This window comes from Bos javanicus, chromosome 20 (assembly GCF_032452875.1).
Source record: "Bos javanicus breed banteng chromosome 20, ARS-OSU_banteng_1.0, whole genome shotgun sequence".
NCBI classification, from domain to species: Eukaryota; Metazoa; Chordata; class Mammalia; order Artiodactyla; family Bovidae; genus Bos; species Bos javanicus.
Window position 1 is genome coordinate 62,493,581 of NC_083887.1, and position 27,974 is coordinate 62,521,554.

The following is a 27,974-nucleotide window of genomic DNA, read 5'->3' on the forward strand; positions in this document are numbered from 1 at the left end:
TCACACTACATACGTATGTGGTTAATGACATGTTGTATTTGGTGTCAAGGTTTTGAAAGGCACTATTTTGACATTAAAATGTGTTCTTCTCTGTATTAATGGCCTGTCTTCTGAGTTTTCTCTTCAAGGCTTTCTAAATTTTCCTCTTTAGAACGAAGAAATCTGAAAGACCTATCATACCATTCTTTCTAGCAGCTCTAAATGGGAAACAAAGGCACCCATTAGTAATCTCTTACTGTTTCTATGCAATATAGCATAATTTAGCTTTACCTTAAAAATTGACTGTGGTCTCAAATCAGTAATTATTACCTCTAAAAATAAAGGAGTCTGTTTTCTTACATTGAAAAATGCATATATATTTCTAGGTGAAAAAAGTTAGTACTAGGTTTAAAATTTTTTCTTTATTGACAACTCAAATTTAGTCACTAGTATAATAAGAGGATCTTTCTAGTATTTTAAAAGTTGATCCAGTAGAGCTCAAAGGAGTGTCTTAAATCTATGAAACTTTGGCACTGACAACATCTTTTGACTTTTCTCCTTATCTACAGATAGTTTTATTTCTTAAAGATGTGAACGTTAGTAAATTTCTACAAGCATCTTAGATGTAAAAATACTGAACTGGAACAATGTTCATTTCCATGTCAGCGGGAACATAAGAACTGCCTTGAGGGCTCATATTTAAAAGTAATAGGAACACAAGTTAGTGGTTCCGAAATATACTTTTCCATAAAAACGAACCACTTCTTACGGGCCCAGGGGAATGACACCTCAGGAACAGCCTCCCATTTGGAGCCACCTGGCAATAGAGAGCGGACCTCTCCCTGACCACCTGCCCTCCTGCGTGCAGGGACCTCCCACCTCAGGAGCCCAAACTCTGCTTAGGCAGAATTCGGTTACTGTCTTTGTAATTGTAAACACCGGGTTATAAACTCCCACCTTGCAGCCTGCAGTTAAATGCCCTTTACCTGTACTTTCAGGCTGGGCAAACATGCATTTCTGGTGGGACCATTTTAAGCCTGACGGGTGCACCAGACATGCCCGAGGGGAGGTCCAGTAGGCACTTGACATCGGAGTTTGGAGCTGGGGGCCAACGCCAGATAGAACCCACGGGCAACTTGAGCCTGGAGGAGCCCAGACACCCGGGATGGAGGGCCCGTCCCAGGGAGGGAGGCACAGGAGGAGTCCAGTCAGTATGGGAGGGGCGAGGGGAAGCCCCCGGGGCTTGGTTGGAAGGGAAATCCCCGATGGGAGTGGACTGGAAAATGAGAATGGGTGAGGTGACAGGAACAGTGTCCCCGGAGGAGAGAGGGACGGAGGGCTGGCAGCTTCCAGGAGGAGGGAGAGGTTTTCAAGCTGGTGGATAAAGCGGGAAGAAAACGGGGACCACAGGGTCTGGGGCTCAGCTGGTGGCTGGCGCGGGGAGGGGGACTTCAGAGGGAGGCGAGCTATCCCGCCACCGGCCTTTTTAAGCACAGGGTGTCAAATGGTTTAAAAACCAGGGTGCGTTCAAAAGGAAGAGTTCGTTTCTCAACAATGAAACACAGAAATGGGTCCCTGCAGGTGGGGGAGTCCTGACTCCCTGCGTGAGTGAGGAGCGACCCCGTTGGCCCCTTCCCGTGGCCGGAGGGGCGGGGGAACGGGGTGGTGGGGGGTAGGGAATGCGATTCTGAAGGACGGAGGACCAGGAAGGGGTTTCAAGAGCTCCAGGTGAGGGCTGTGGCGGGGCCAGGGTCCCCTTAGGGGCCGAGGGGAGGGGCCAGCGCCGGAGCACCCCAGGGGGGTTGGGGGGGCAGGGGGAGGGGACGAGAGCCTGGGAGGTGGGGACCGGCCTGCCTGGTGCGGGCTCCCGGGGGCCGGGCAGCGCGACTGACACGGTCAGTGTCACCATCAGCGGCTCCGTCGCCCTGCCGTCTTGTGATCTATCACCACCACACACGCGCGCGCGCACCGCCACTACGTCCCGGCACGGCACGCGTGGCTCTCCGCAAACCTCTCCTGTGGCTCCAGGTGGCGGGTGTGGGGGCTCGGGGGGCTGTGGACAGCGGCGCCTGGGGGCCTGGGGAGCGGCCCCGCCGTCTGAAGGCCCGCGAGCACCACCTTTCCGACCCGCAGAGGGGCGGAGCCGATACCTGGGGGCGGAGCCAATACTTGGGGCGGAGCCGACACCTGGGTGGGGCTCCTCCCTCGCGGGGCAGAAGCCCCTGCAGGCAGCACTGGGGGAAGGTGGGGGGCGGGGTGCACGGGGTCGCTCCCCACTGCTCCTCACCCACGCGGGGAGTCTGGACTCCCTCCAGTTGCGGGGACCCATTTCCGTGTTGCATTGTCGAGAAACGAACTCTCCCTTTTGAACGCGCCCTGGTGTTAAACCATCAGACATCCCGTGCTTAAGAAGGCCCCGGCGGGATGTGAAGTCTGCGCGCTGAGCGGCGCCCCCGCCCGGCCTCCTCACACCACCAAGCCACACCTGACACCTCGGGGCTGGGGGCTCGGCGTGTGCTCCTTCCCTCCCGTCAAAGGCCCGATCGGTCGTCTGAGAGCCGAGAACCCCGGCGCGCGCACTTACGCGTTCTCCTTCAGCGAGGAGAGGTAGGCCTCGGTGTCCGACTCAGGTATGTCCGAGTCGAGCCCCGACAGATAGCGGTAGACGTAGGAGAAGGTCCCGAAAGGGATGCGCGCGGGCCCGCCCTCGGGATCCGTGGTCAGGATCTCGCAGAGGTGCTTCATCGCAGTGTTCAGTGACTGGAGACGGCAGAGAGCAGGCGGGGAAACGGTTACCGCTGCGATGCGCTAAGACGGACAGAAAAGACAGCCGCCCACAGACACCTGGGTATAGCTACAGAAGTTCTCCCCCAAGTATGTTCTCGGCGGTCTAAATTAAGAACTACCGGGAATTTACAATCGCCACAAGAAAGAAAAAGAAAAGGGTTGATCAGGATGTAATTGGCCTGAAAAAGAGTTTGATTTCCAGATTCTCTCTCATGTTAAACGGGAATGACTCTTAGACAAGAGGAAGCCTCGATCTTATTGACGAGGGACAAGGCAACTTGCACACCAGTCCCTCTGGCCCCACAACATACCTCGAGACAGAGCAAACTCTCCCCAACTGGGCCACCCGTGGTGAGGGGGTGGGACTGGCAGGGCCCTGAGCAGGCTGGGGGCAGTGTCGAACCTGGGTCAGTAACCCCCTCAACACCACCATCCACCGGCATCCTTGACTTTCAGCCAGAACTCCTCCCTGCAAAACGTGGCACGAGCTTCCAGAACATTCCAGAGCATGCTGACCCTCCCCCATTCGACCCCTTCTAGTCACCAGGGCATGAGGGTGAGGGTCAGGGGAGCCCTGGCCCATGTCAAACACGCCCACGTCAAACACGTCTGTCTAGTCATGGCTATGGTTTTTCCAGTAGTCATGTATGAATGTGAGAGTTGGACTATAAACAAAGCTGAATGCCGAAGAATTGATGCTTTTGAACTGTGGTGCTGGAAGAAGACTCTTGAAAGTCCCTTGGACTGCCAGGAAATCCAACCAGTCCATCCTAAAGGAGATCAGTCCTGAATATTCATTGGAAGGACTGATGCTGAAGCTGAAACTCCAATACTGTGGCCACCTGATGTGAAGAACTGACTCATTTGGAAAAGACCCTCACGCTGGGAAAGATTGAAGGTGGGAGGAGCAGGGGATGACAGAGTATGAAATGGTTAGATGGCATCACTGACTCGATGGATATTAGTTTGAGCAAGCTCCAGGATTGATGATGGACAGGGAGGCCTGGCGTGCTGCAGTCCATGGGGTCGCAAAGAGTCAGACACGACTGAGCGACTAAACTGAAGGCTTAAATCCCCAGCAGTTTTGCAAGATGGTAGGAAATCAGCCTCGGTGGGCATGTCTTTGCTGTGTTCGAGGCCCTTGTCCTGCCCTCAGGGAGCTGACATGGAGGGCTGCCACGGCGACGGTGGGGCCTACAGAGCGCAGACGCGAGCCTCTGGGACAGACCAGAGCCCTCCAGGGCAGCTCCTGAGGGAATGAAACGTGGGCTATGCTCACGAGGAAGAGAGAGCCAGGAAAACCTAGGTGGCCAGCTGCTGAGGACAGTCCCCCAAGGTGGGGTCGAGGCAGCAGGTGGAGGGGAGGTTACAGGTAGACCGAATGGATCAGAGTAGCAGCCATGTGGAAGCGAGTCCCGCAGCTCAGGGACACACAGAGGGCCGGGGCCAGGCCTTAAACACAGTCATTATCCGGCCACCACCCAGCCACACGGCTCCTCTGAGGCGCCAGTCGGGTGGCAGCAGAGGTCTGGTTCTCACCCAGAGGCTCAACTATTGGAGGACCCACTGCCAGCTTCCCGAGGGGGTGGGCAGAACTCACTTCCTGAGGCTATAAGACCACGAGGGGGACCGGCCTCTGGCCAGCTGCTGGCCAGAGCCCCCCTGAGCTCTGACGGGCTGCTGAAACAGGCCCTGATACAGGGCCTCCCTGAGGTCCTCTTACTACACACCAGCTTCGTCAACCACCAGGGGCTGGACCAGGGTCTCACAGTGAGCATCAGAGAGAAACCAGTGGTGCTTTCCACAGTGGGAGGAGCAAGGCAGGGGCACCGAAATGTGCCCAGAAAGTGCTAACGGCCTGGCATCACCACACAGCAGGAACCCTGAGAGATGGACTGGGCATCTCACTCACTCCTCATGGTGACCGTGCAAGATGGGGTCAAGGAAGCCGAGAGGCCGGGTCACTCGCCCAGGTGAGCCAGCTGGGACGGGAATCCAGCAGTCGGCATCCTGAGCCCAGCCCTGACCAGCACATCCCACCTCTGGGCTGGCTTGGGGAGCAGGTGGCAGGGGGTGACACACACCGGCCAGGGGTGAGCCTGGACCATGGGTGCACACTGCCCCCCGCCCCCACCAGCTGCTGGGACTCGGGGTGTCTGCAAACCACCACCGTCCACCCCGACCCCGACCGATGGCCCCCGCTGAGACGGGATGCTGGGGGTGAGTGGACAACCCCACAGTCCTGACGTTTGCCCAGCTCTGGGGGTAAGGGGATGCTCTAGTTAGAAACAATGGTGGCGTTCATTTATTCATTTCTGCAGGGACCACCGCACGCACCGTCTCCCCGAAAGACCGTCCCCAGGGAGGACTGGGTGAACAGAGAGTTGTGTATTTTACAGGTTCCCTGCTTGAAATGTCTCAGAGACTAGTCGCTCTGTTAGATCCTGCTGTTTGAGCCCACACACCGGATGACAGTCATCGAGGCGGGGCTGGGGGCCTACAGCAGAGCTGAGGGGTGGAGGAAGCTGGCATGGAGCCAGAGCAGACGCTCTTCTTCATGACTGCTGCTCCAGCGCTTCCGAGGAAGAGGTATTTTAGGGGGAAAAGAAAAATGCATCCAAACACGCTGGCCTCACTTCCCCCGCAAAGATTCGATGACATTACCAGTGCTAACATTTCCGACGCAGACTCGAAGCAGTTTCTATGTCCACAAGGACTCATTAGGCAACGTGCCTGGCTTGGGAACTCTGTTCCCTACAACAGCTCTCTCACCCTAAGGGTCGTGGGTCCTAAGGCTACTTGCTTGCCAGCTATAAGGACCCATCTCCTGGGCAGTGGCCCCACTAACCCGCTGCTCGTTATTCTCTGGCTGGTGGTTGGTCCAGGAGGTGGCGGCTGCAGTGTTGCCAGCCCAGCGTGCACGCCTGAAAGTGTCAGTTGCTCAGTCGTGTCCGACTCTTTGTGACCCCGGGGACCATAGCCCTCCAGGCTCCTCTGTCCATGAGATTCTCCAGGCAAGGATATTGGAGTGAGCTGCCAGTTCCCTCCTCCAGAGGATCTTCCCGACCCAGGGATCAAACCTGCGTCTCTAACATCTTCTGCGTTGGCAGGTGGATTCTTTACCGTCTGAGCCACCAGGGAAGCCCGTGCATGCCGAAGCCTCATCTCAGATGCGAGTGGAGACACAGAAGAGACCTGGCCTCCCGAGCACGTGCAGTGCTGGGCCCGTGGGTCCCTGCAGTCTCCGAGTTGCAGCTGCTGTCCCGACGACACCTCGATCCACCTTATCACCCCCACTGGGTCCCTTTTAGCTGCAGGGAATGAACAACATGGACCACACTCTGCCTGACCTTTTGAACACAGTCAGGACACGGTGGGGGCACTCGCTCCCGCCCTGCGGCCAGAGCTCCGGGGGGACACCCAACTCAATGTCGGGCAGTGGCACTGACCCCCAGGTCTCATTTTTAAAGAAGCGCCCCCCACCCCGTTTCACTTCCTTTCCTCACAAGCTTCCTCATTTACAGCGCGGGCCTGGGGCTCGTGGCCAGTGCCACGTTCTCGGATGTGAGTGAAGCCGGTGCCTCGGGCTGGAGGGACGGAGGGGCCAGCACGCCCAGCAACTGCTGACCCCACCACCCCCGGCCCCACAGAGTGGACGCTCAGCCGGGGTGCAGTGGGCAGGGGCAGCTGTCTCCTAGCTGGGAGGCAGTTGGTACATGAGCCTGTGGCCTGAGGCTCACAGGTGAGCATCTCCAGACGGGCTCCGGAGGCCCCCCTGGGAACCTGAACCAGGGGAGAGCACGGCCTGGAGGGGACCAGACGGGTGCTCAGAGACACCAGAGCCCATGGGCGGCCCGCAGCTGGGCGGGACGGGGGCCTGAGGCCTCCAGGGTGAATGCTGTTGGCAGGCTGGCACACAGTGTTTTAGGGAGCAGATCACCTTAGGACAGGGCTTTCCTGGTGGCTCAGACAGTAAAGCATCTGCCTGCAATGCGGGAGACCCGGGTTCAATCCCTGGGTTGGGAAGATCCCCTGGAGAAGCACTCCAGAAGTCTCACCAGGAGAATTCCATGGATGGAGGAGCCTGGTGGGCTACAGTCCATGGGGTTGCAAAGAGTCACATGACTGAGCAACTTCACTTTCTTTCTTCTTTTCACTTTAAGGGTATAAAATGGTACCGAGGGGAAGGCCGAGGAGTTGTCACTCTCTGGGGCGTGTCCGAACCGGTGGGCGGCACACTGCCTGGGCTACAGAGTCATCACAGGGGTCCCTCCACCCACCGTGTCCACCAGGAGCGGCGGCTCCGGAGCCTGTGGTCTGAGTTCGAATCCCACCCCGCCGCCTCCCCCTGCCCTCCACTCCGCTCAGCCCTCCAGCCCACAGGTTCCTAGATCAGGGCTTTCCTCAGAGGGCTGCTTGGAGGATTAAAGAGAAAACAGACAAGGGCTCCAAACATTCCCACACCCGGTGAGAAACACTGGAGACGATGGCCATCCATAAGCAGTATGTCCAGATGACACATGTATATTTTCAGCTGTACACACGGAGGGACACTCCCATGAATGAGGAAGTTCAAAGATGAACCAGAGTTGGGGGAGTAGTTCGTCACTGCACTTTTCTCAGTCCTGTGCGGGGCAGCGGGGAAGGTGGATTTGGTCCACGACGGTTTTGCTCTTGTTGTTCAGTTGCTCAGTCGTGTCCGACTCTTTGCGACCCCATGGACTGCAGGACACCAGGCCTCCCTGTCCATCATCTCCCAGAGCCTACTCAAACTCATGTCTATCAGATCGGTGATGCCATCCAACCGTCTCATTCTCTGTCGCCCCCTTCTCCTCCTGTCTTCAATCCTTCCCAGCATCAGAGTCTTTTCCAGTGAGTCAGTTCTTTACATCAGATGGCCAAGTATTGGAGTTTCAGCTTCAGCATCAGTCCTTCCAACGAATATTCAGGACTGATTTCCTTTAGGATGGACTGGTTTGGTCTCCTTGCTGTCCAAGGGACTCTTAAGAGTCTTCTCCAACACCACAAGTTTGAAAGCATCAATTCTTCAGTGCTCAGTCTTCCTTATGGTCCACTTTCAACTTTTTCATATTATAAAAAAGATCTCCATACTTAAAAAAAAACAGATGAAAAATGTTGACCCACCTCTTAGGACATTGATGGGACAGCAGAAATGTAAGCTGAAGGTCACAACACAGACTTGTGGTCATCTCACCCAGCGATCATGCACCTTGGGAGACAGGCCCTCTGCCCATGGCCGAGGCTCCTGGGGCAGAGCCCCCTGATGCTCTTGCTCCCATGCCCTGCCCCCAGTCACATCTGAAGCTTGCACTCGAGAACCAGAGCAGCACTTGGGGCTCAGAGGATATACCAGATGTCGCCCGTGGGGTGTCGAGATCCCCTGGCACTCAGAGCAAAGCCCACACCAAGCTGCAATCGACAGACATCCATGGAAGGAATGAGACATATGGCTTGGAAATCTCAGAGAAGGTTCCAGTCTTTGCAGAGGACTCAACCCATCCAACTAGAGAGACTCCAAAGAGATCCTGAAAAGCCACAAGCCAAGAGACACCACAGGTGGGGCAGCCAGAGTTGCTGCGTCACAGTGAGGCAGAGTGACCAGATTCCAGCTTCACGGCAGTCCTGCGTGCGCAGAAGTGGACTGCAGTGATCCACGAGGAATTCCTCCTCCTCATCCTGCTTCAGTTCTTCACTGGCTCCTTTCTGAACGTTTCCTTCTTCTAAGCATAAAGACAAGTGCTAAGGTGCCAATCTGCCTGAAGAGCCATCTCCCGGAAATCACAGCGCCAGGCTTTGGGGACGTCTCCAAGCTGTCCCACCAACATGGGCATCGGTGGGTCAACAGAGCACACGTCCCCTTGGGGCTGGCCCATCACGGCCCCCGTGGCACACAGCTAGCCCTGCCCTGGGTTTTTTTGGGGGGGCAGGCCAGGACGGAGAGGGCACCCCAGGCTCTGAACTCTGCCTGGCAGAGGAGCAGGGGACTTTTGCACCTGAACCCCCTCCCCAGGGTCGGCTCCCTGCAGAGAAATAGGAGAGAGTCAACGGCCCACAGCAAAGACTCAGGGCCCAGGCGGCTTAGTCAGGGGCCAGTGCCGGACCTCCACGGGCTGACGGGCTGACGGGCTGAGCGACACGTTAAGGGAAGAAGAGAGAAGCGAGTGTGCTCTTTCCCTGTCACCTGCCCAGACTTCAGTCCGGAAGGGAAGCTCCATCCTTAACAAATGTCTCCATCTAGCGTCACGCCTCACACACGGCTAAGAGGCCTCCTCTTGCAAAACACGAGCTGGTCTGGTTTGAAATCTAGCGCCTGATTCTCCTGATTTGGGAGGGAGCACTTACAAAGATGGATTCCCCCAAAGATGAAATATTCTGATTTCCCATCTTTATAAAAATCTAAGCCTCATAAACCAAGTTTAGAGGAATAAACCATCAAATCAAACATTAGGTATTCATTTTATGTTATTAAAATCTTCCTTTCCAGGAGCTCCGGATGAACAAAGCCACATAAAATTTCCTCCAGTAACTAAATGCATCTTTGTCCTTCTCAGTGACACCCCGCTGTGATTCTCCTCAGTGGCCTCGGAGCCCAGAGACAGGTGGCAACTGGGTCTGGGTTGTCCAGCCCAGGGCTGACGGGAAACACCACCTGTGGGCATGGACACCACAAAAGGGAGCAGCCAGCCTGACTCCTGACTTTTCTGGGGTTTCCGAGTTTCTCACTGGGGCCATGAACAGAGGTGGTAAAGGGCACGATATTCGCAGAGCAGGCACTACACAGCAGAGGGGTGGGGCAAATGAACCATAGCGTCTACAGCCAGGCAGAGGAAAAAAGAGAAATCGAATTTGGAATCAAAGAAAAGTTCCAGAAGATTAGTAACAACATAAAGCTAAAACCAGCTAAAATTAAATCAAGTATCTCTTGGGGGTCCATATGCGCTCAACGGGAAGCAGGAGCTCAGGGCAGCCGAGGCTTGACGCGGAGGGCAGTGCAGGGATAGGATGGAAGGTTAGCTGCAGGCGCTTAGCTGTCAGTGGTCCTGTGAAGTAGTGTCAGACGAAGTACTTCTAAAGAGTTAAAATGGAATCAAAGAGGCTTGTGCGGGGACCCAAGATGAGGGTGCCCCGTGAAGCAAGGACTAAGGAGTAGCCAGGTATGTGCTCTGGGGTCCAAAGACTCAAGGGACGGGGTTGCACGCCTGGTCTCGGCGGTAAAGGGAGCTGGCTCTCTTCTCAGCGCTTTTCTTCACACACTGAAAGTGGACTTGACCCCTGTGTTTCACGTGGCGACTCAAATTCTAGAGCTGAAGACAGGCTCTAGATTTCCAGCCCTTCCCCACCAAACCCACTGCCCTTCTCAGTTCACAGACTGGAGGGATGTCTGTGTCTTCGGTCCTAAACCCGTATGGGTTATACTTCTTAACATCAGCAAGATATCTGCTTTAAGTTACTAATAATCGATTTTAACTGCTGTAAGTTACTAATAATAGATTTTAACTAAAATAGAAGATAATTTTATTCCTTTTTGTACAGGAGGGAAACCTATCAATTTGTCAAATGATGTATAGTTTAATAAAAGTCATTGATGCATTCTCTTCTAAACACTAAACACATTTTCACAGTATATACATATTTTATCTACTGTTAACATCTTTTACATTGAGGCACTCATAAGTATTTAACTTCTGTAAGTTAAAGTAACTACAAGCCTAAAATATAATAAGCATCTGAAAAAAATTGCCTAAGACAAAATGACTAAAGTCATGAGAGTTACTAAAGTGAGAGTGTTCTTACAGTTGCTGAAACACCTAAATTATTTGGATGGTAGGCCCATGATCACTCAGAATTATTAACAGGCTATTTGTAGGTACGTACCCCACCAAGCATGCTGCATCCAAGTGCTAAAAATTTTATCCACTCGATTTTGTCTTCGCAAGGATCCAGCTGCAGGAGAGCTCTGAATTTTTCTACAGGCAGGCACAAATTTTTCCATTTCTGCTCAAGATCTGCTAAGTCCACATATTCCTTGTGGCTACACTATTTGGAAAACACAGCATGACATAACCGATGTTAAGTTGAGGACCCAAGAACTCACATAATGCTTGCGAAGACTTAAATAGAGTACCTATCCCCGTTCAAAGATGAACTCTGAATTCACTACACTGTTAGCCCACCACTAGGGGAGGGGAGGGGGGTTGGGTTGTGTGTGTGCCGTGGGAGCTGGGGTACATGAACAGGGAAGCGGAGGGCAGGGTGGTACTGGGAACTAGAGACTGGCAACAAGTTACCTCTTGAGAGAAAAAAGGACTGTGAAGCGAACACGGCATCATGTTACGACTTAATGAAATGAGCACACGGACGTGAGGAGCCTGATTGTCTGTCTGTCTGTCTGTAACACTTCACAACACAAATAAACTTCAACAGACCAAATGAAATCCAACTCTGCATCATGCTGACAGTTAAACGGGAGAAATTTTAACCCAGAAAATAAATGTATTCCTTCTACTATTTTAAGACAAGTTGATGAAAAATAGGTGACTTCTGTGATCTGCTAGCAGTATTCTGCGTGGAAGAGCTTTGAGCAATTTTCTCGTGTCTTTCCCCAGATTACCTCTCCCTTTCTGTGGTTATTCGCTTTCCCTTAAGCAAGAAAGCCATGGGAGAATCCCATGTGTAGAAGTCAGCACCCTGGTCAAGAACACATAATGGGGACAAGCTACTTTAAAACTCAGGGCTCTACCACTGATCTCAGTTTTGGCAATACGGCCGGATCATTCCGATAAAACACACTTTCTACGAACTCTGCAAGTGAGCTGGTGGGTCTCGAGGGCTTTCAGGAGGGCTGGAAACCAGATACCCCTTCAGATGAAGAAGGTGGCAAGCTTATCATGTTTAGCATAGTTTTTAAAATCATATTTCAAAAAGGATCTTGCAAACCCCATGTCTGAAATTCCATATTTTCAAACCTTTCTTTTTGGTCCAACAGCCTCTTGCATCTTAATGCAAGTACTTAAAAAAAAGAAAATGTATGTCTATATAATTGTGAACAGTGATCTTGGGTTCTTTAAACCAGAGGAAGGTCACTGAATTCAAGATTCCCTCCTTGAGAATAAATTTCAAAGGTTCCCTGCAGGGGACACAGGGCTGTGGATAGATGACCATGGAGGTCTTGAAGCTTTATCTCAAGCTCAGCTGACTGATCACAGACTCTGATACCTGCTTATGCAAAACTTTAAGGAGTCCTTGAGTCAGGCCTGTGTCTGTTTTCTGAGTGGCCATGGGCATTTCGATTCTGTCCTTCACAGGCAGTGGATCTCCTCTTGACAAAGCTGAAAAATACCTGAAACAACAACAGACATCTCTGAAGCTTCACCGACACATGCTGTTGTTGTTCAATCGCTCAGTCGTGTCCAACTCTTTGCAACCACATGAACTGTAGCCCTCCAGGCTCCTCTGTCCGTGGGATTCTCCAGGCAAGAATACTGGGGTGGATTGCCACTTCCTTCTCCAGCGGATCTTCCCAACCCAGGGATTGAACCCACATCTCCTGCACTGACAGGCGGATTCATCGACACACAAGCAGCCCTCAAATTCAGGCACTTTCATCACCGACCCCAGAGGGAGGCCGTGACGAGGGAGGACCGGGCTGGGGCCCCTGGCCTGGGCTCCCCTCTTGGCTTCTCCACTCAGCTCTTGGACTTCACCTTCTCCTGTGCCTCAGTTTCCCTGTCTGCACAATAGGGACAACGGCAGCTCCAGACTCAGGGACCCCCCGGCTGGCACGCCTGGGGGTCTCCAATAACATGTGCTACTTTTACCAACCAAACACCCATCCAGGGCCAGAGACGCTGCCAGAGGAGGTGGAGGTCAGGGCCCCATATGAACTCAAGTGCAAGGTCGCGTGCAAGGTCATGCCACTTGGACAGTTGCAGACTTGGCCCTGCCGCTTTTTGAGGGGCAGGATTTCAAGCATCTCTGCCTATTCAGGTCTGAGAAACCCCCTGGAGCAGGGAAGTCACCTGATTGGCTGAGTCAGGTGCTGACATTCCCTACCCTTCACTTTTCCTGCTTGGTACTTTTTTATCCCCTTAATTATTCCTTTCTGGGACGTGGATATGGCTGCTAATCCTGGGAACAAGCAGGGCGTGGAGAGAGTTTGGGGCAACAACTCAGGAAGGGGTGCACATCGAGTTTCTTGTGGGAGGGGGAGGGGTGCCACGTGGGGTCTCTGCAAAACTCTACCCCGGGGCGTGTGTCAGTGCAGACCGGCTCCTGAAACAATGCCATTTGCTGCCCACATCACTCTCCCACCATCAAAGAAATGATATGCCCAGGAAAATAAAACACCAAACCATCCAGGGTCACGGGAATAATATAAAAGATACGAAAAACTGTGGTTACCCAAGGGGAAATGTGGAGAGAAGGGATAAACTGGGAGACTGACATACACCCACTACTACATAAAAATATATATAACAAGGACCTACTGTATAGCAAAGGGACTCTACTCAGGATTCTCTAAGAACCTATAGGGGTAAAGGGTGCTTCCCAGGTAGCTCAGATGATAAAGAATCTGCCTGCAATGCAGAAGACCTGGATTCGATCCCTGGGTTGGGAAGATCCTCTGGAGAAGGGAATGGCTACCCACAACAGCATTCTTGCCTGGAAAATTCCTTGGACAGAGAAACCTAGCAGGCTATATAGTCCATGGGTCGCAAAGAATTGGACACAACTGAGCGACTAATCGGAGAAGGCAATGGCACCCCACTCCAGTACTCCTGCCTGGAAAATCCCATGGATGGAGGAGCCTGGTGGGCTGCAGTCCATGGGGTCGAGACTGAGCGACTTCACTTTCACTTTTCACTTTCATGCACTGGAGAAGGAAATGGCAACCCACTCCAGTGTTCTTGCCTGGAGAATCCCAGGGACGGCGGAGCCTGGTGGGCTGCCGTCTATGGGGTCGCACAGAGTCAGACACGACTGAAGTGACTTAGCAGCAGCAGCAGCAGAGCGACTAATACAAACACATACCTACATATGGGTAAAGAATCTTAAAAAAAAAATGGATATATATATAACTGAATCACTTTTCTATACACTCGAAACTAAAAAAGCACTGTAAATAAACTCTATTCCAATAAAAATTTTTAGATATGTGAATAATTAGAAACATCTCAGAACATGTAACAAAGTGTAGGTAAATAGACATTCAACAGACTAAAAGGAATTTTATATCTCACACCCTTTTTCTCTCTCCACCCCTCAAATTCAATTTTGTTTTCATGCTTTTAGGACAAATACAGTCATATTTCGTTAACTTGATAGTTTGAGGGAAAGTTAAGAGGCAGGCAGCTGTGAGTTAGACAAATGTAGATCCGAAGACCTAAAGGGCCAGGCTGGGGGAAGGGTGCTTCATGTGACCATGTTAATCCTAATTGGGGTTTTCATCTATTGTCACCCTGCTTATTTAACTTATATGCAGAGTACATCATGAAAAATGCTGGGCTGGATGAAGCACAAGCTGGAATCAAGACTGTAGGGAGAAATATCAATAGCCTCAGATATACAGATGACACCACCCTTATGGCAGAAAACAAAGAAGAACTAAAGAGCCTCTTGATGAAAGCGAAAAAGAGTGAAAAAGTTGGCTTAAAGCTCAACATTCAAAAAACTAAGATCATGGCATCTGGTCCTGTCACTTCATGGCAAATAGATGGGGAAACAATGGAAACAGTGACAGACTTCATTTTGGGGGGCTCCAAAATCACTGTGGATGGTGACTGCAGCCAAGAAATTAAAAGACGCTTGCTCCTTGGAAGAAAAGCTATGACCAACCTAGACAGCATATTAAGAATCATCAGTTTGCTGACAAAGGTCTGTATAGTCAAAGCTATGGGTTTTCCAATGGTCATGTACGGATGAGAGGGTTGGACCATAAAGAAGGCTGAGTGCCAAAGAATTGATGCTTTTGAATTGTGGTTCTGGAGAAGACTCTTGAGAGTCCCTTGGACTGTAAGGAGATCCAACCAGTCCATCCTAAAGGGGATCAGTCCTGGGTGTTCATTGGAAGGACTGATGCTGAAGCTAAAACGCCAATACTTTGGCCACCTGATGCAAAGAGCTGACTCATTGGAAAATACCCTGATGCTGGGAAAGATTGAAGGCAGGAGGAGAAGTGGGCGACAGAGGATGAGATGGTTGGATGGCATCACTGACTTGATAGACATGAGTTTGAGCAAGCTCTGGGAGTTGGTGATGGATACGGAGGCCTAGCGTCCTGCAGTCCATGGGGTCGCAAAGATTCAGACACAACTGAGCGACTGAACAACCACCACCCAGATTATTCCTCATCAGCCATCAGAGCAGGCCCCAGGCTCGGGGCAGCCTCTAGAGCAGTGCCCCCTCCCCAAGAAGGCACGGGCAGTGCCTGGAGGCCCCGTTGGTTTTCACAGCTGGGGCTGACTGGTATTACTGGCACCTGGTGGGTGCAGGTCAGCAGGCTGCTAAGGGCCTACACAGGACAGCCTCACACTCCTCCAGGGAGCTTTTGGTGACTGCAGCCAAGAAATTAAAAGACGCTTGCTTCTTGGAAGAAAAGCTATGACCAACCTAGACAGTGTATTAAAAAGCATCATTTTGCTGACAAAGGTCTGGATAGTCAAAGCATCATCAGAGCCAGGGTGGAGGAGCCCTGCTTGAGCGGCCAGGCCAATTTATGTCACATGCACAGAAGGCGCACGTGAGCAAAAGCCTTTAGGGCTCAATGACATAATCAGGTGCAGCCAATGGGCTGCGGAGTCACAGCAGAGTCTGGGAGCCAGGCTGGCCCACCTTTGCCTCCTGACAACCTCGTCTGACAAGAACCCTCCTGTGAGTGCCTGCTAGAGCCTTCTGCAGCAGTCACTTCCACACGCATCCTGGCTCCCTGCTTGGTTTCTCGTTGTTTTTCCTTCCTATCGTGGTCCTTGTGTCATAGGCTATTTCTTCTCCTGCCTTGTCTTAACCCCAATTGTTACAAAATCTTTCAAAGACCACTTTACGTTCTCCTGAACAACATCTCTGCCTAACAGATTCTGTTCTGAGTGAGCAGAGACACGTGAACAATGCCTGCTTTTTCTCCTCAACTCCAAAATTGTTCTTAAAAATGAAATTAGTGGCATGGAACATTCAGAAGGTTCTTGATTAAGCCTTTTCAATTAAAGTGAAGCTTAAAAGCACTGCCTCTAAAGTGTTACCAAATATAACATTCCAAGAAGAAAAAAAAAAATCTTGGAAGGTTTGGTAAAATATGAATAAACTCTTTTGAAACAGCTGTATCTTTTATTTAGGCTTCAATAATGGATAAAACCAGAGTCCACAGACTTCCCTGGTGGCCCAAGGGATGGGAATCTGCCTGCCGAGGCAGGAGACACGGGTTCAGTCCCGGGTCCGGGAAGATCCCACATGCCACAGAGCAACTAAGCCCATGCACCACAACTACGGAGCCCATACTCTACAGCCCAGGAGCCGCAACTACTGAGCCCAAATGCTGCAGCTACTGAAGCCTATGCGCCCTAGCGTCTGTGCTCTGCAACGAGAGGCCACCCCAGTGAGAAGCCTGAGCACAGCAACTAGAGAGTAACCTCCGCTCTCCACATCCAGGGAAAGCCAGTGTACAGCAACAAAGACTCAGCATAACTAAAAAGAAAAAAACAGAGAAATAAAATAAAATGAATTATAAAAAAAAAAACCCAGAGACCATGATTTTGGGCAAGAACCTTGAAAGAGTCTTTCAGAAGCATTTGTCAGAGGTAAAGTACTGGTTAACCAGCAGCCTCGTCTGGTAGGAGCAGTGAGGGCCCCAAAGATACCCTGGCCCTGATCCCAGAAGCTGCAGATCTTATTTTACATGGCAACAGGGAGTTTGCATGTATTTTGAGCAAATACTTGCTCAAAGTTTCTCATGTATTTGAGAGAGGATTTTGAGCTGGGAACACCATCCAGGACTATCTGGATGGTTCCTAAATGCAATCACAAGTGTTCCTAGAGGAGGGAGGCAGAGGTACATGTGAGAACGCCACAGTGCTGGCGATGGAGGAAGGACCCAGGAGCCCAACAACACAAGGAATGCAGCTCCAGAAGCTGGAAAAGGCAAGGGGAGGGGTCGAATTCTCCCTAGAGTCTCCAGAGAGAGCAAGTGAAAGTCAAAGGCGCTCAGTCGTGTCCGACTCTGTGACCCCATGGACTATACAGTCCATGGAATTCTCCAGGACAGAATACTGGAGTGGGTAACCTTTCCCTTCTCCAGGAGATCTTTCCAACAACCCAGGGATCGAACCCAGGTCTCCCACAGTGCAGGCGGATTCTTTACCAGCTGAGAGCAAAGCCCCGGCAATATCCTGAGTGTAGCCTGGTGAAACTGATTTTGGACTTTCGGCTTCCAGAACTGTGAGAACAGAGATGTTTGTTGTTTTAAGCCATCACATTTGGTGGTTATCTGTTACAGCCATCCTAATAATAATTCACTTTGGTCATACAATTCATAGAGAAGTTCAGCAAAATTTGACACTCTCATTACTAAAAAAAAAAAAAAAAAAAAAAGTTAAATTTCTACTGATTCTTGTGACCACAGATTTGAGTTTCTGAATCTGAGTCTGTTTACTGCAAAAGGACAAAGAGCTTTCCTGTAAAAGCATCACGATTTATTTTAATGATTCTAAAGTCTGCTGGGGCAAAGAATCCTCCTACCAATGTAGGGGACGCAAGAGACTCGGGTTCAATCTCTGGGTAGAGATCTCTGCCTGGAGAAAAAACGGCAACCCACCCCAGTATTCTTCCTGGAAAATTCCACGGACAGAGGAACCTGGTGGGCTACAGTCCAGAGAGTCACAAAGAGTCGGACACAACTGAGCAGGGCTGAGTGCGCATGCTCGCTCGCACACACACACACACACACACACACACACACACACACAAAAGGTCTGTTGACTTGTGACTTTAAAAGTATTGATAATCTGTTCCTGGAAATGGTTAGAATGTTTGCTGCAAGAAACTGTCAAGTCTCTTGTGCTGTGAACTATGATGGACAGTTTAACCTTACTGCATTCTTGGGATGTTTACTCTAACTGGAGCCAGTCCCTCTGGTTCCAACAAACTCAACAAGTACCTAATCCTGGAGGATTCTCTGATGACAAGGAACATAAGCGTAAGATTTCTCTTTGTAAAATCATTTCACAAGTAAACTAAAGGGACTGTGACAGTTTGACTTTTATAACACAATGCAAAACCTTTTTATCCCGTGTTATTCAGTCTACCTGCATAAACACCACTCTCTAAGAATGGAGGTGTCACTACGTAGATAAATGGGCATTGTGCAGTAATTTCTGGTCTCATGGTCAATAATGCATGATGTTTCCTAGACAGATACTTAGGTGTAGATGCCACCGATGTTAAGTTCTATCGGTACTCGGTCTGTGTCCTGAGGGTTGGACCACTGGTCCAGGTAGGAGGGTTCACTAGGCACGATTGGACATGCCGACGGGCCGGCTCTTGCAGGTGCTGGCCCAAGGAGGGCTGGCCCAAGGAGGGCTGGCCCAAGGAGGGCTTACCCCGCGGACCACTGGAGCACGTCGGCGGGCTGGGTGCGGATCGCAGCCTTGGTGAACTGCTTTAGGATGTCCGGCAGCTCGGGGGGGATGTGGATCTGCTGCGCGCAGAACATCGTGTCGGGAAGTGGCATCGCTCTCCGCAGACCAGAACCAAGCTGGAAGAACCAAGGTGTGCTGAGGAGGGGGAACGGGGAGAGGAAGGGCGAATCGGTCAGCCTGGGGCGCGCGGGAGACGTGCCTGCCAAGGGGCTCCGGGGCCGAGGTCCCAGGTCCCGAGTTTAGAGCCTGGCCGGGGCCGGTGGTCTGGGGGTGTGGGTCCCGGATTCGGAACCAGGTCGGGGTCCCGGAGTTAAATTGGGCCAGGCCAGGCAGTCCGTGTCTCCCTGGGTTTGGAGTGGGGCGCGGACTGGGGCTGGGGGTCTCGGGTTTGGAGGCGGGCCAAGGGTCCGAATTTCCGAGGCGCGGGCGGCGGCGAAGGGATCTTACCGCTCCTCCGCAGGCTCCTCTGAAAATGAGGGCCAACTGCCCTTCCTAATTGTCGCGCAGCGGTAACCAGGCAACCGAGACGCGCGCGTGGGCTCCGCCCCCCTGGCGTCGCGCAGGCGCACACGCCTCGAGCCGGGATTGGCCGCTTGTGCTGGTCTGGTGTCGGGGGAGCGATGTGCTTGCGCAGTCTGGCTTCGGCGCCCGCTTTGCGTAAACGGGTAGTTTACAGATGCACTAGCGGAACATTTCAATTAAAATAAGAGGACGTTTGGATCGATTTCCCACTACCAACTGTGAGCGGCGAATTCGAAAAAGGCCCTCCTTTCCTTTGCACTGGCTCGGTGAAGCTTTGGAACGAGATGCCTCTTGGCCTCCGTGGAAGGAAGCCGTTGAGGTCCTGGGAGCTGACATGTGCCCGCGGCCCGAGACTCCTTGCGGGAACCTAGCCCCTGGCCGTTTGTCCAGCACGTGTCTGACCTCCACGCCTTCGCACGCGCTGTTCCCAGTGGCCCGGACCCAGTCGGCAACCTCGGTAAACTCATTCTTCAGATAACGGTTTAAAAGTCACTTTAGAGAGTGGCAGTTTCCAGCCGAAAGATTTTAACTTGTTTTCCTAAATAAGATGGTGGGGTTGAGCCGATCTAATTGGGCCTGGGAGAAAATAAGTTACTTTTTTTTTTTTTCCCCCGATACGATAGCTTTGGGGTCCGAGGGTAGGAGAAACTGTTCCATTCTGGTGGATGCTGACTAGGGTAGCATACAAGGTGTGAAGCCTAGTTTCCGGGTCTCCTGGCTGGCTGCTGCAAGGTGGCCTTAACACCCACACTGGGAAAAACAGGCCTGAGACCGACCTCTCCTTTCCCGCCTCCAGGCACGAAGCCGCTGTTGCTGCTGCTGCTGCTAAGTCGCTTCAGTCGTGTCCGACTCTGTGCGACCCCATAGACGGAAGCCCACCAGGCTCCCCGTTCCTGGGATTCTCCAGGCGAAAACACTGGAGTGGGTTGCCATTTCCTTCTCCAATGCATGAAAGTGAAAAGTGAAAGTGAAGTCGCTCAGTCGTGTCCAACTCTTGGCAACCCCATGGAGCCTACCAGGCTCCTCCGTCCATGGGATTTTCCAGGCAAGAGTACCGGGGTGGGGTGCCATTGCCTTCTCTGGGCACGATGAAGGAAGACCTGCTAAATCAATAGACTGAACTATATCCAGGAGGGGCCACCGACAAGCCCTCCTTCCTTCCCTAGAGGCATGAGGCCCCAAACACAACTCCTCGACTGGGCAACTTAAAATGAAGCCTACCTGGCAAGTGAAGACACACGATTCGAAATTCAGAGCACTTGCAAAACTGAAAATAGGCACTATTTAACGTTATGGGAAAACAAGGAATTTCATACACTGAGAGAGAGAAGTGTTAATGGGGCAACGTGGCACTTTAAATATGTTTGATGATTAGCAGTCTTCTAGGAATTTATCCTACAGAAATACTAAGTAATATGGACAAAAATGTTTACTGTAGCATGTAATAAAATGAGTTAATTCTTTCATAAAACTTAAATCATATTCACACAATGGAATACAATACAGCTACAAATTTTTCAATGGGACAGCTACTTATGTACTGAGATAAAAAGATGTTCAGTAATATCAAGGGAAAAGAAGCACGCCACAGAGCTGCCCAGGGCTCATGCCACCTGACACAGGTGTTGATAAAAGTACCTGTGGACACATGCTTACACAGAGTCTGGAACAAACACCAAACTACTGACAAGTGCTTGCCTCTGGAGGATGGTTTTCAGGTTTTATTTTAACCATATATACATTATTTTGATTCTGATCCATTCATTTACTTAACAATATTTACTCGATGCCCAATATGGCCCAGTCCTGAAATACAGTTAAAAAAAAAAAAAAGTAAAATGAAAGTCGCTCAGTCGTGTCCCCATGGACTGTACCCCACCAGGCTCCTCTGTCCATGGGATTCTTCAGGCAAGAATACTGGAGTGGGTAGCCATTCCCTTCCCCAGGGGATCTTCCCGACCCAGGGATTGATTAATCTGGGATTAATCTCCTGCATTATAAGCAGATTCTCTACCATCTGAGCCACCAGGGAAGCTGTGTAGTAATCCCCAAATAGTTTTGGGTTTTTTTTAAATCTCTGGGGCTTATATTCAAGTGAGGAAAAACATGCAAGTACAAATGAGATAAGTAAACTGTACAATATTACTAAATATGAAAGAGAAAAAAGCTGGAGACAGGAGTGCTCCAGTAGCTACAATTTTAGATGAGACTCCCTAAAACATACATTTTAGTGTAGAAATGAGGTTGGGGAAAGCTTGGATATTAATGTATGGCCAACAGCAAGTGCAAACGTCCTGAGGTCTGACCTGTTCTGGAGAAGGGGAGGCTGCCTGGGGACTGGTAAACACAACGGGCGGGGGTGATGGTGTGAGCCTGTGAGAAGTTCTCTTCTGATTGCATCTATCTTCTAGCTGAAATAGGAAAACCATCAGCCAAAAGTCTGGAAGGAGGAGGAGGAGGTGCTTTAAAGAAAGAGAATGTATGAAATGGTCCACTGGCGAGAATGTATGAACATACTACTTTTTAAAGTAGAACTGTAATTTAACATGCAGCAAACTGCACAACTCGTTAAATTCTGACATGTCAAACCAGAACTCCATCAAGATAGCAAACATCCATCACACACACACACCCTCCCTGCCCCACTTTTTCATGCACCTTTGAAACCCCTCAAATCCCTCCTTGCCAAACCCCACTCCCACTGATCTGCTACTTACAGATTTCTGTAGGTTACATTTTCTAGAATTCTATATAAATGAAAGCATACATTTTTTGTCTTTCACTCAACATAAGCATTTTGAGGTGTATCAGTGTTGTGTATCAGATAGTGAATTGCTTTTTGTTGCTGAGCAATATTTCATTATATGAATAATCATTTATCCACTTACCTATTGATGGGCATGTGAGTTGTTGCCAGCTTTGGGTTATTACAAATAAAGCTACTATGAACATTCATGTAGAACTCTTCATACGGACTTTATCTTTTGGCAAATAACTAGGAGTGTTAAGTATATGTTTTAAGAATTGTGCAGCTATTTTCCAACGTGGTTGTACCATTTTACATTCCCTCCAGCACAGTATGAGTTCCAGTTCCTCCACCTCATCAGGATGTGGGATGGTGTTTTTTAGTAATAGGTTAGGTATGTAGTGGTGTCTCACTGTGGCTTTAATTTGCACTGTTGTTCAGTTGCTCAGTTACGTCTGACTTTTTGCAGACCCCACAGATTGCAGCATGCCAGGCTTCCCTGTCCTCCACTATCTCCCAGAGTTTGCTCATGTCCATTGAGTCCGTGATACTATCTAACCACGCATTTTACTTATGGCTAATTCTGTTGAACATCTTCTCATGTGCTGACTTGTCATCTATGTAGCCTCTCTGCTGCTGCTAAGTTGCTTCAGTCGTGTCTGACTCTGTGTGACCCCATAGACGGAAGCCCACCAGGCTCCCCGTCCCTGGGATTCTTCAGGCAAGAACACTGGAGTGAGTTGCCATTTCCTTCTCCAATGCGTGAAAGTGAAGTTGTTCAGTCATGTCCGACTCTTAGTGACCCCATGGACTGCAGCCTACCAGGCTCCTCCATCCATGGGATTTTCCAGGCAAGAGTACTGATATAGACTTTCTAGTTAAGTATTAATTTTGCCCATTTTTAAAATAGGCAAATAGATTTTACTGCTGAGTTGAGAGACTTCTTTACTCCAAATGCACTTCATCAGAAATGTTTTGCAAATATTTTCTGCCACTCCATGACTTGTCTTCTTGTCCTCTAAACAGTGTATTTCAAAGAGCGGATAAAGCCCAATTCATCAAATTTTTCTTCCAGGGATTGATTGTACTTTTGGGGTTGTAACCAAAGGCTGAAGTTTCCCCTTTGTCTTCTATAAGTTACACAGTTTAGGGTTTTACATTTAGGACTGTAATCACTGTTACTTTTTGCAAATGTTGAGACATGGATCAATTTTTAATCTTGTATCTGGATGTCCAATTACTCTAGCACCATCTGTTCACTTTTGCACCTTTGTCAAAAACCAGACCATGTGTGTAGGTCTGTTTCTGGGCTCTTGTGTTCCATCACACATTGGATTTGTGCAGCTAGAAGAAGGGACTGATCATTTTAAGCAAAGAACCAATGAGCGAATGAATGGGGCTCCCAGGTATGAAGCATCTTGTCCTAGAGTTACAGAACAAACATGGAGGCGCAGAAAGGCTGGGGCCCTGTTACATATATATGTAAAGAAAGAAATTTCAAAAAGATGATGCTTAAACAATGTACAATGGGTTACTAAGTACTGACATACGGACAGTTGTGGTGCCACGTGGGTCTGCGCAGAAGTCGACCGCACGAGGGTGTAGAGGAGTTGTGGGTGTGTGGGAGCTGGGGTGCTATGTTCACGCGACAGTAATGAAGGATGCAGTCAACTCATCACAGACTTCGCCAGGTGCGTCCTTGCTCTGTGTTCCTCCTGGCGTTTTACTCATACCTGTAATAGAACCTTTTGCTCATTTTTTCCTGTTCTTTTACATTCTAACTGGGCTCCTTGAAGGTAGATCCCATACTTCATTCCGCTATGGTACTAAGGACAGTGCTGGAAACAAGACAGATACCACAGTAAATGAGGGTGGCGGTGGGGTGAGTGTTACCTCCGCAGACCCTTATGGCACTTGTGATGTGGGTTCCGTTTCAACAAGAGTGGCTGCAAGTTGCACAGTGAGGGGGAGGGAACTGATGACCACTTACTGAGATTCAGCGCACAACATCCTCTGCTGTGAAATTTCAACTTCACAGCTTATACATACCCTGTGGGTCAAACAGCATTTCACCTACCACTATTGCATATAAAATACACATACACTTGATTTTTTTTTAAAAAATCATAGAAAAAAAAAACAAAACAAAACTGAACCTAGGAAAAAAGGAATTTTGTCACAAAGGGCACTTTAGTAACCCTCACTGCGGTCCTTTCCTTTTTCTCCGATACACATGATCAGTATGTGTGGTGGACTTGACTGGCTTCATTCCATCCAGATCTCCACTAAGAGCCCACCTGGGGAAGCTTCATGCTGGGACCCTGCAATGAAGGCTCGGAGCTGGGCTTCACTATTCCTGGTGAGGATGGTCTGTAATCACAGTGGAGAGAGAGGCAAGGAGGGAGGGAGGGTGTCCCTTCTGCAACTATACTTTTAAATTCACCCTTAAAACAGACTGGAGGGGCTATAATCACATGTTATTTGAGTTTTCTCTTTCATAATTATTATATTTTTAACGGTCTGGATTATCTGCCTCTGCCAAATAATAATGCACATTTCTGTAATTCTGAAGCAACCATGCCACAAAGCACAAATAAACGAACCAAAAAGCTAGACTACAACTAACATTTTTATTCAATTTTGTTCTCTCAACTCAGAAGGCAACAAAGGACCACATAAAAAAGGGAGCACTTTATGTACACATGAAGTTGGTCTGTGTATCTGTGTTTAGTAGAAAACTGACATCCCAACTACGTAAATGTTCTATTTATTGAGCTTCTACAACAGTAATTTCTAGGCCCTATGGTCATTACATTTTCATTTAAGGTACTAATTTCATGACTACAAAATGAGGCACTCATACAAAACAGATGGAAATGAAAACAGATGTATCCTATCTTCAGGTTGCATTAAATGCCCAAGATTTTGTTGGGGAGCATCTGAAAGAAGCCCTTGTTTACTCATGATGGCTGTTTTAAAAATGACAGAGGGCAGTAACGGACTGAAAGGAAAGCATCCGACTGCAGGGCAAGCTCATGAGGAGACACAAGGAAGTCAGAGAGTCTTCCCAAGTCAGGCTTCTCCTAGTGCTTGTGCTAAGACATTTGTTTTCTTCTTGAAGGCGACTGAACAGGTAACATTCTTAAGGAGTATTTTAAACATAATCATTTAATTTTACAATATAAAACATTTATCACAGTAAGAGAGCTTAAAATATTCAGTCCTGAAAATGAGAATAAGTAGCTCACTTGAACATTTTAAAAATGCCAATGTTCTTACACTGGTGCAACATTCTTCAGAGTAAGTAAATGAGTGAGTAAGGGTGTGTGTGTTTTAAAAAGTCATTAATTCATCCTAAATTCAAGAATTACAGTTTAATAGTAGCATTTTGCCAATACAGAAAGGACATACCATCTAGGAGCAAATCATCTGAGAAAAAGTTATTCTCTAGTACTTGAATAAGGGAAAGAAAAAACACAAGACAAGAATCCACAGTAATAACAGTTATATTAAATGTTGAAATAAAAATTACTTTTCATTTACATCTGGAATTGAGATGTCCAATCTCCATTGTTTTTCCAGAGAACTAACAGGAAAAAAAAATCACCTAAAAACATGGAGCTTTTTTAAGGCTAGCTATACACAAACTTCACATTGGCATTTTTTTCTTCAGCTTTCATCTCAACTATTAGTACTTAATAGTAGTTTAAAAATCAAACATAATTTGCTAATAATGAACAACTGCACACTTCCTACTGTGACCATTTGATAACTGGTCACGTAAAACTAACCCCAAATGTTGATTTGTCTTCAATTTATAAACAGGAAAAGTAAAGCAAAAAGGTCTTTCCTAATGAACTTCCTTGAAGACAGTTTTAGCCCAATGTAAAATGATGCAGAACTAGACTTTTTTAAAAAAAAATTCTACATGAAGAAGGGTAGCAATACTAGCACTTTCTGAACTAGAAGTTTAAACATTTATAATACTATTAGTTAATAATAAAATCTTGATGCTACCCAAGTAAATAGTATGCCAGCAAATGCTTTCTTCATGAAAGTATTCACCTCACTGAAAACAACAGGACAAAGCATAAATGAAACCCAGGGGAGACCTTAAGTAAGAGAAGACAAAGGGATCTGCCAGTGAGATGGAGGGCTACTTTCTGGCCATTCTTTTTTCTTTTCTTTTTTTTTTTTTTTTTTTTTTACAAAATATCTGATAAGATTCATTTAAAATTTTGTAGAGTAACAATTTTTATCTATTGTGGTATCTGTCTAGATTTCTTTCTGGCAAAACAGATAAGTGTGTTCCAATAACTTTGTATCAAGATCTACAAATTCTCTGAAAAATTTAAAAAGAAACAAAATTAACATAATCAAAGTTATATGCCCAATTTGATCATATGTTTTTCCCCATAGAGAACAATTTATATAGACATATACCATAACAAGTGGCATTATGTTTAAAAAAATGCTCCTAATTTTTACAGTAGGACTAGATTTCTAAGTGAAGGTAGGGCTAGCAAAGACCTTATTTCAAACATGAGAAAGGGCCACTACAAAGTGTGGAAACTGTAACACTGAGTCCTATGTCAAGCTTTTTCTTTTTTTGATACTGATGTTTTAAAGTTTTCACTTACAACTTCAGGAAAAATTGCTGAAATATGAAACAATCAGAACCTGGTGCTTTTGATTTTGGTAGCTTATGTTTGGCTGACTCTCATACTTTAAAAATCCTTGGATTTAAGCATATAGGTTTTAATACTATATGGGAACTCTTTTATGGTTTCTTAAGACCTTTGCTGATCATTTTCTCTGAGAACTTCTAAGTTATCATTCATAAAACAAACACTCCCCTTACAATATACCATCACCATCAAACACTGGGATCACGGGCCCGACCACTCTCTCTCTCCACTTCTCACTTGAAGCTTTGGTTATACGGGAAAACCAAGTCTCTAAGTGCTCTGCCTTCTGAGATTTTCCAGCACGCTTCCAATAAAATACACTCTGCACTCCTATGTTAAAAGGCCAGCGTGGCCAGCTTCCTCCTGGTCAAATAAAATCAAGCTGGTTTTACTGACAGTTTTATTCTGTAAACAAAAAGCTTCAGAAACTTTGGAGAAAAGCACTGGCCCTAATCCTCACCCAGGGACGTGCTCGCCAGTGGGACCTGGGGCTCCAGCCAGTCTCCTCTAATCTAAGCCCACAATCTAATGCTATCAACCTAAGACCACAAACCCTGGCTACACTGGACAGACATTCAGTATGTCCTTATTCCAGGAAGATGTAGGATCACTGGTGATGTTATTTTCTTAAGATTTATGATCTTTAGTGACTCCTGGCCACTGCTGCCAAAAGGACAGCTGTGTGTGGGAAAGCGGAATTGGGGGACCTAAGGAAAAAACTTTTGGACTTTTGTTTTTCCTCCTAAGTGTAGACATGCCCCTAACAAGCACAAAACCCCAACTCCCGATGCTGATCACTAGGAATATTAAATTATCAAAATTAAAAATAATTTCCTCACCTAGCACAAGATACTATACAATATTACAAACACAGACATATGAAAAAAAATCAGGCAGTAGAAAATGTACAACAGCTTTGGTGTTATACAAAATAACTTCCAAAAACGACTGACAGTGAAGCACAAGTTCATGTTTCCTTACCACAGACACTCACTGTTGACTTCTACTTGTTTCCTTTTACGTTCTTGGTAAGGTCTGAACAGCCAGGACACACAGAACACACAGTTCACTTAAAAAGAACTGCAGGAACACCAGGACAGTGTGCTCCAAAAGACGTCATTAACAAGTCTGCCTCTGCACTACAGCTCTGTGGCACATTTCCTGTCAAGATCACAGCAGGTCCAAAATAAAGTGACAACTAGATTTAATAAATTAATATACATTTTGTTTAAAGATGTACAATGCACATTCTGTTTAATCCAGGGCTCTAGGGTATCCAGGAACTTCTATTTACACATGTACAGACCTCGGACAGCAGTGATGTCAGAAGATGCAAGGGTGGCAGGGTCTCGCTGCTGCTCGCTGAGTGCTGAGCACACAAGTCAAAGACACCTAACTTAAAAACAACGCTGAGAGATCACTGGGGAAATCTCCAGAGAGAGAAGTCCACAAAAAAGGACACGTGAAGGCAAGGGGAAGGCCAAGGTAGTGGAGACAACCACTTTATTCTTGGGACGACTGTGGAGGTGGTGGTGATGTGCCTTGTTTGCCGGATTTCCGTTCATAGTTCACGAGGCGCTGGCCCACAAGGTACCTGGGTTGTAA

General features: G+C 48.5%; 2 protein-coding genes and 1 long non-coding RNA gene across 6 annotated transcripts in view; 1 reads left to right on the forward strand and 2 right to left on the reverse strand.

Moving 5' to 3' along the window:
• Positions 1–16: 16 nt before the first annotated feature.
• On the reverse strand, positions 17–19,308 carry ROPN1L (rhophilin associated tail protein 1 like). Its single transcript, XM_061393876.1, has 6 exons — positions 18,861–19,308; positions 18,375–18,548; positions 12,004–12,127; positions 10,663–10,824; positions 2,564–2,739; positions 17–197 (listed from the first exon to the last, which is right to left on the reverse strand). Exons 2-6 carry the CDS (start codon positions 18,503–18,505, stop codon positions 134–136), a joined length of 657 nt encoding a protein of 218 aa, XP_061249860.1. The 5' UTR covers positions 18,506–18,548; positions 18,861–19,308; the 3' UTR covers positions 17–133.
• Positions 19,307–25,885, forward strand: LOC133233756 (uncharacterized). Its single transcript, XR_009731833.1, has 2 exons — positions 19,307–19,392; positions 19,732–25,885. It is a non-coding gene; the product is annotated as an uncharacterized LOC133233756 (long non-coding RNA).
• The window catches only part of MARCHF6 (membrane associated ring-CH-type finger 6), an 86,970-nt gene continuing 83,288 nt past the window's right edge, over positions 24,293–27,974 (reverse strand). For all 4 annotated transcript variants that reach the window (XM_061393875.1, XM_061393872.1, XM_061393874.1 and 1 more), the window contains one exon: positions 24,293–27,963. In XM_061393875.1, the coding sequence (XP_061249859.1) occupies positions 27,873–27,963 (91 nt within the window). In that variant the 3' untranslated portion in view covers positions 24,293–27,872. The remainder of the gene's footprint in view (positions 27,964–27,974) is intronic.

Coding starts and splice junctions, on each gene's coding strand:
- ROPN1L (XM_061393876.1), bottom strand. CDS start 18,505: ATGCCACTTCCCGACACGATGTTCTGCGCGCAGCAGATCCACATCCCC. Junction 10,825..12,003: donor TTAAAGTTTTGCATAAGCAG/GTATCAGAGTCT, acceptor TTTTCCAAATAG/TGTAGCCACAAGGAATATGT. Junction 2,740..10,662: donor GATGCAGCATGCTTGGTGGG/GTACGTACCTAC, acceptor TGCCGTCTCCAG/TCACTGAACACTGCGATGAA.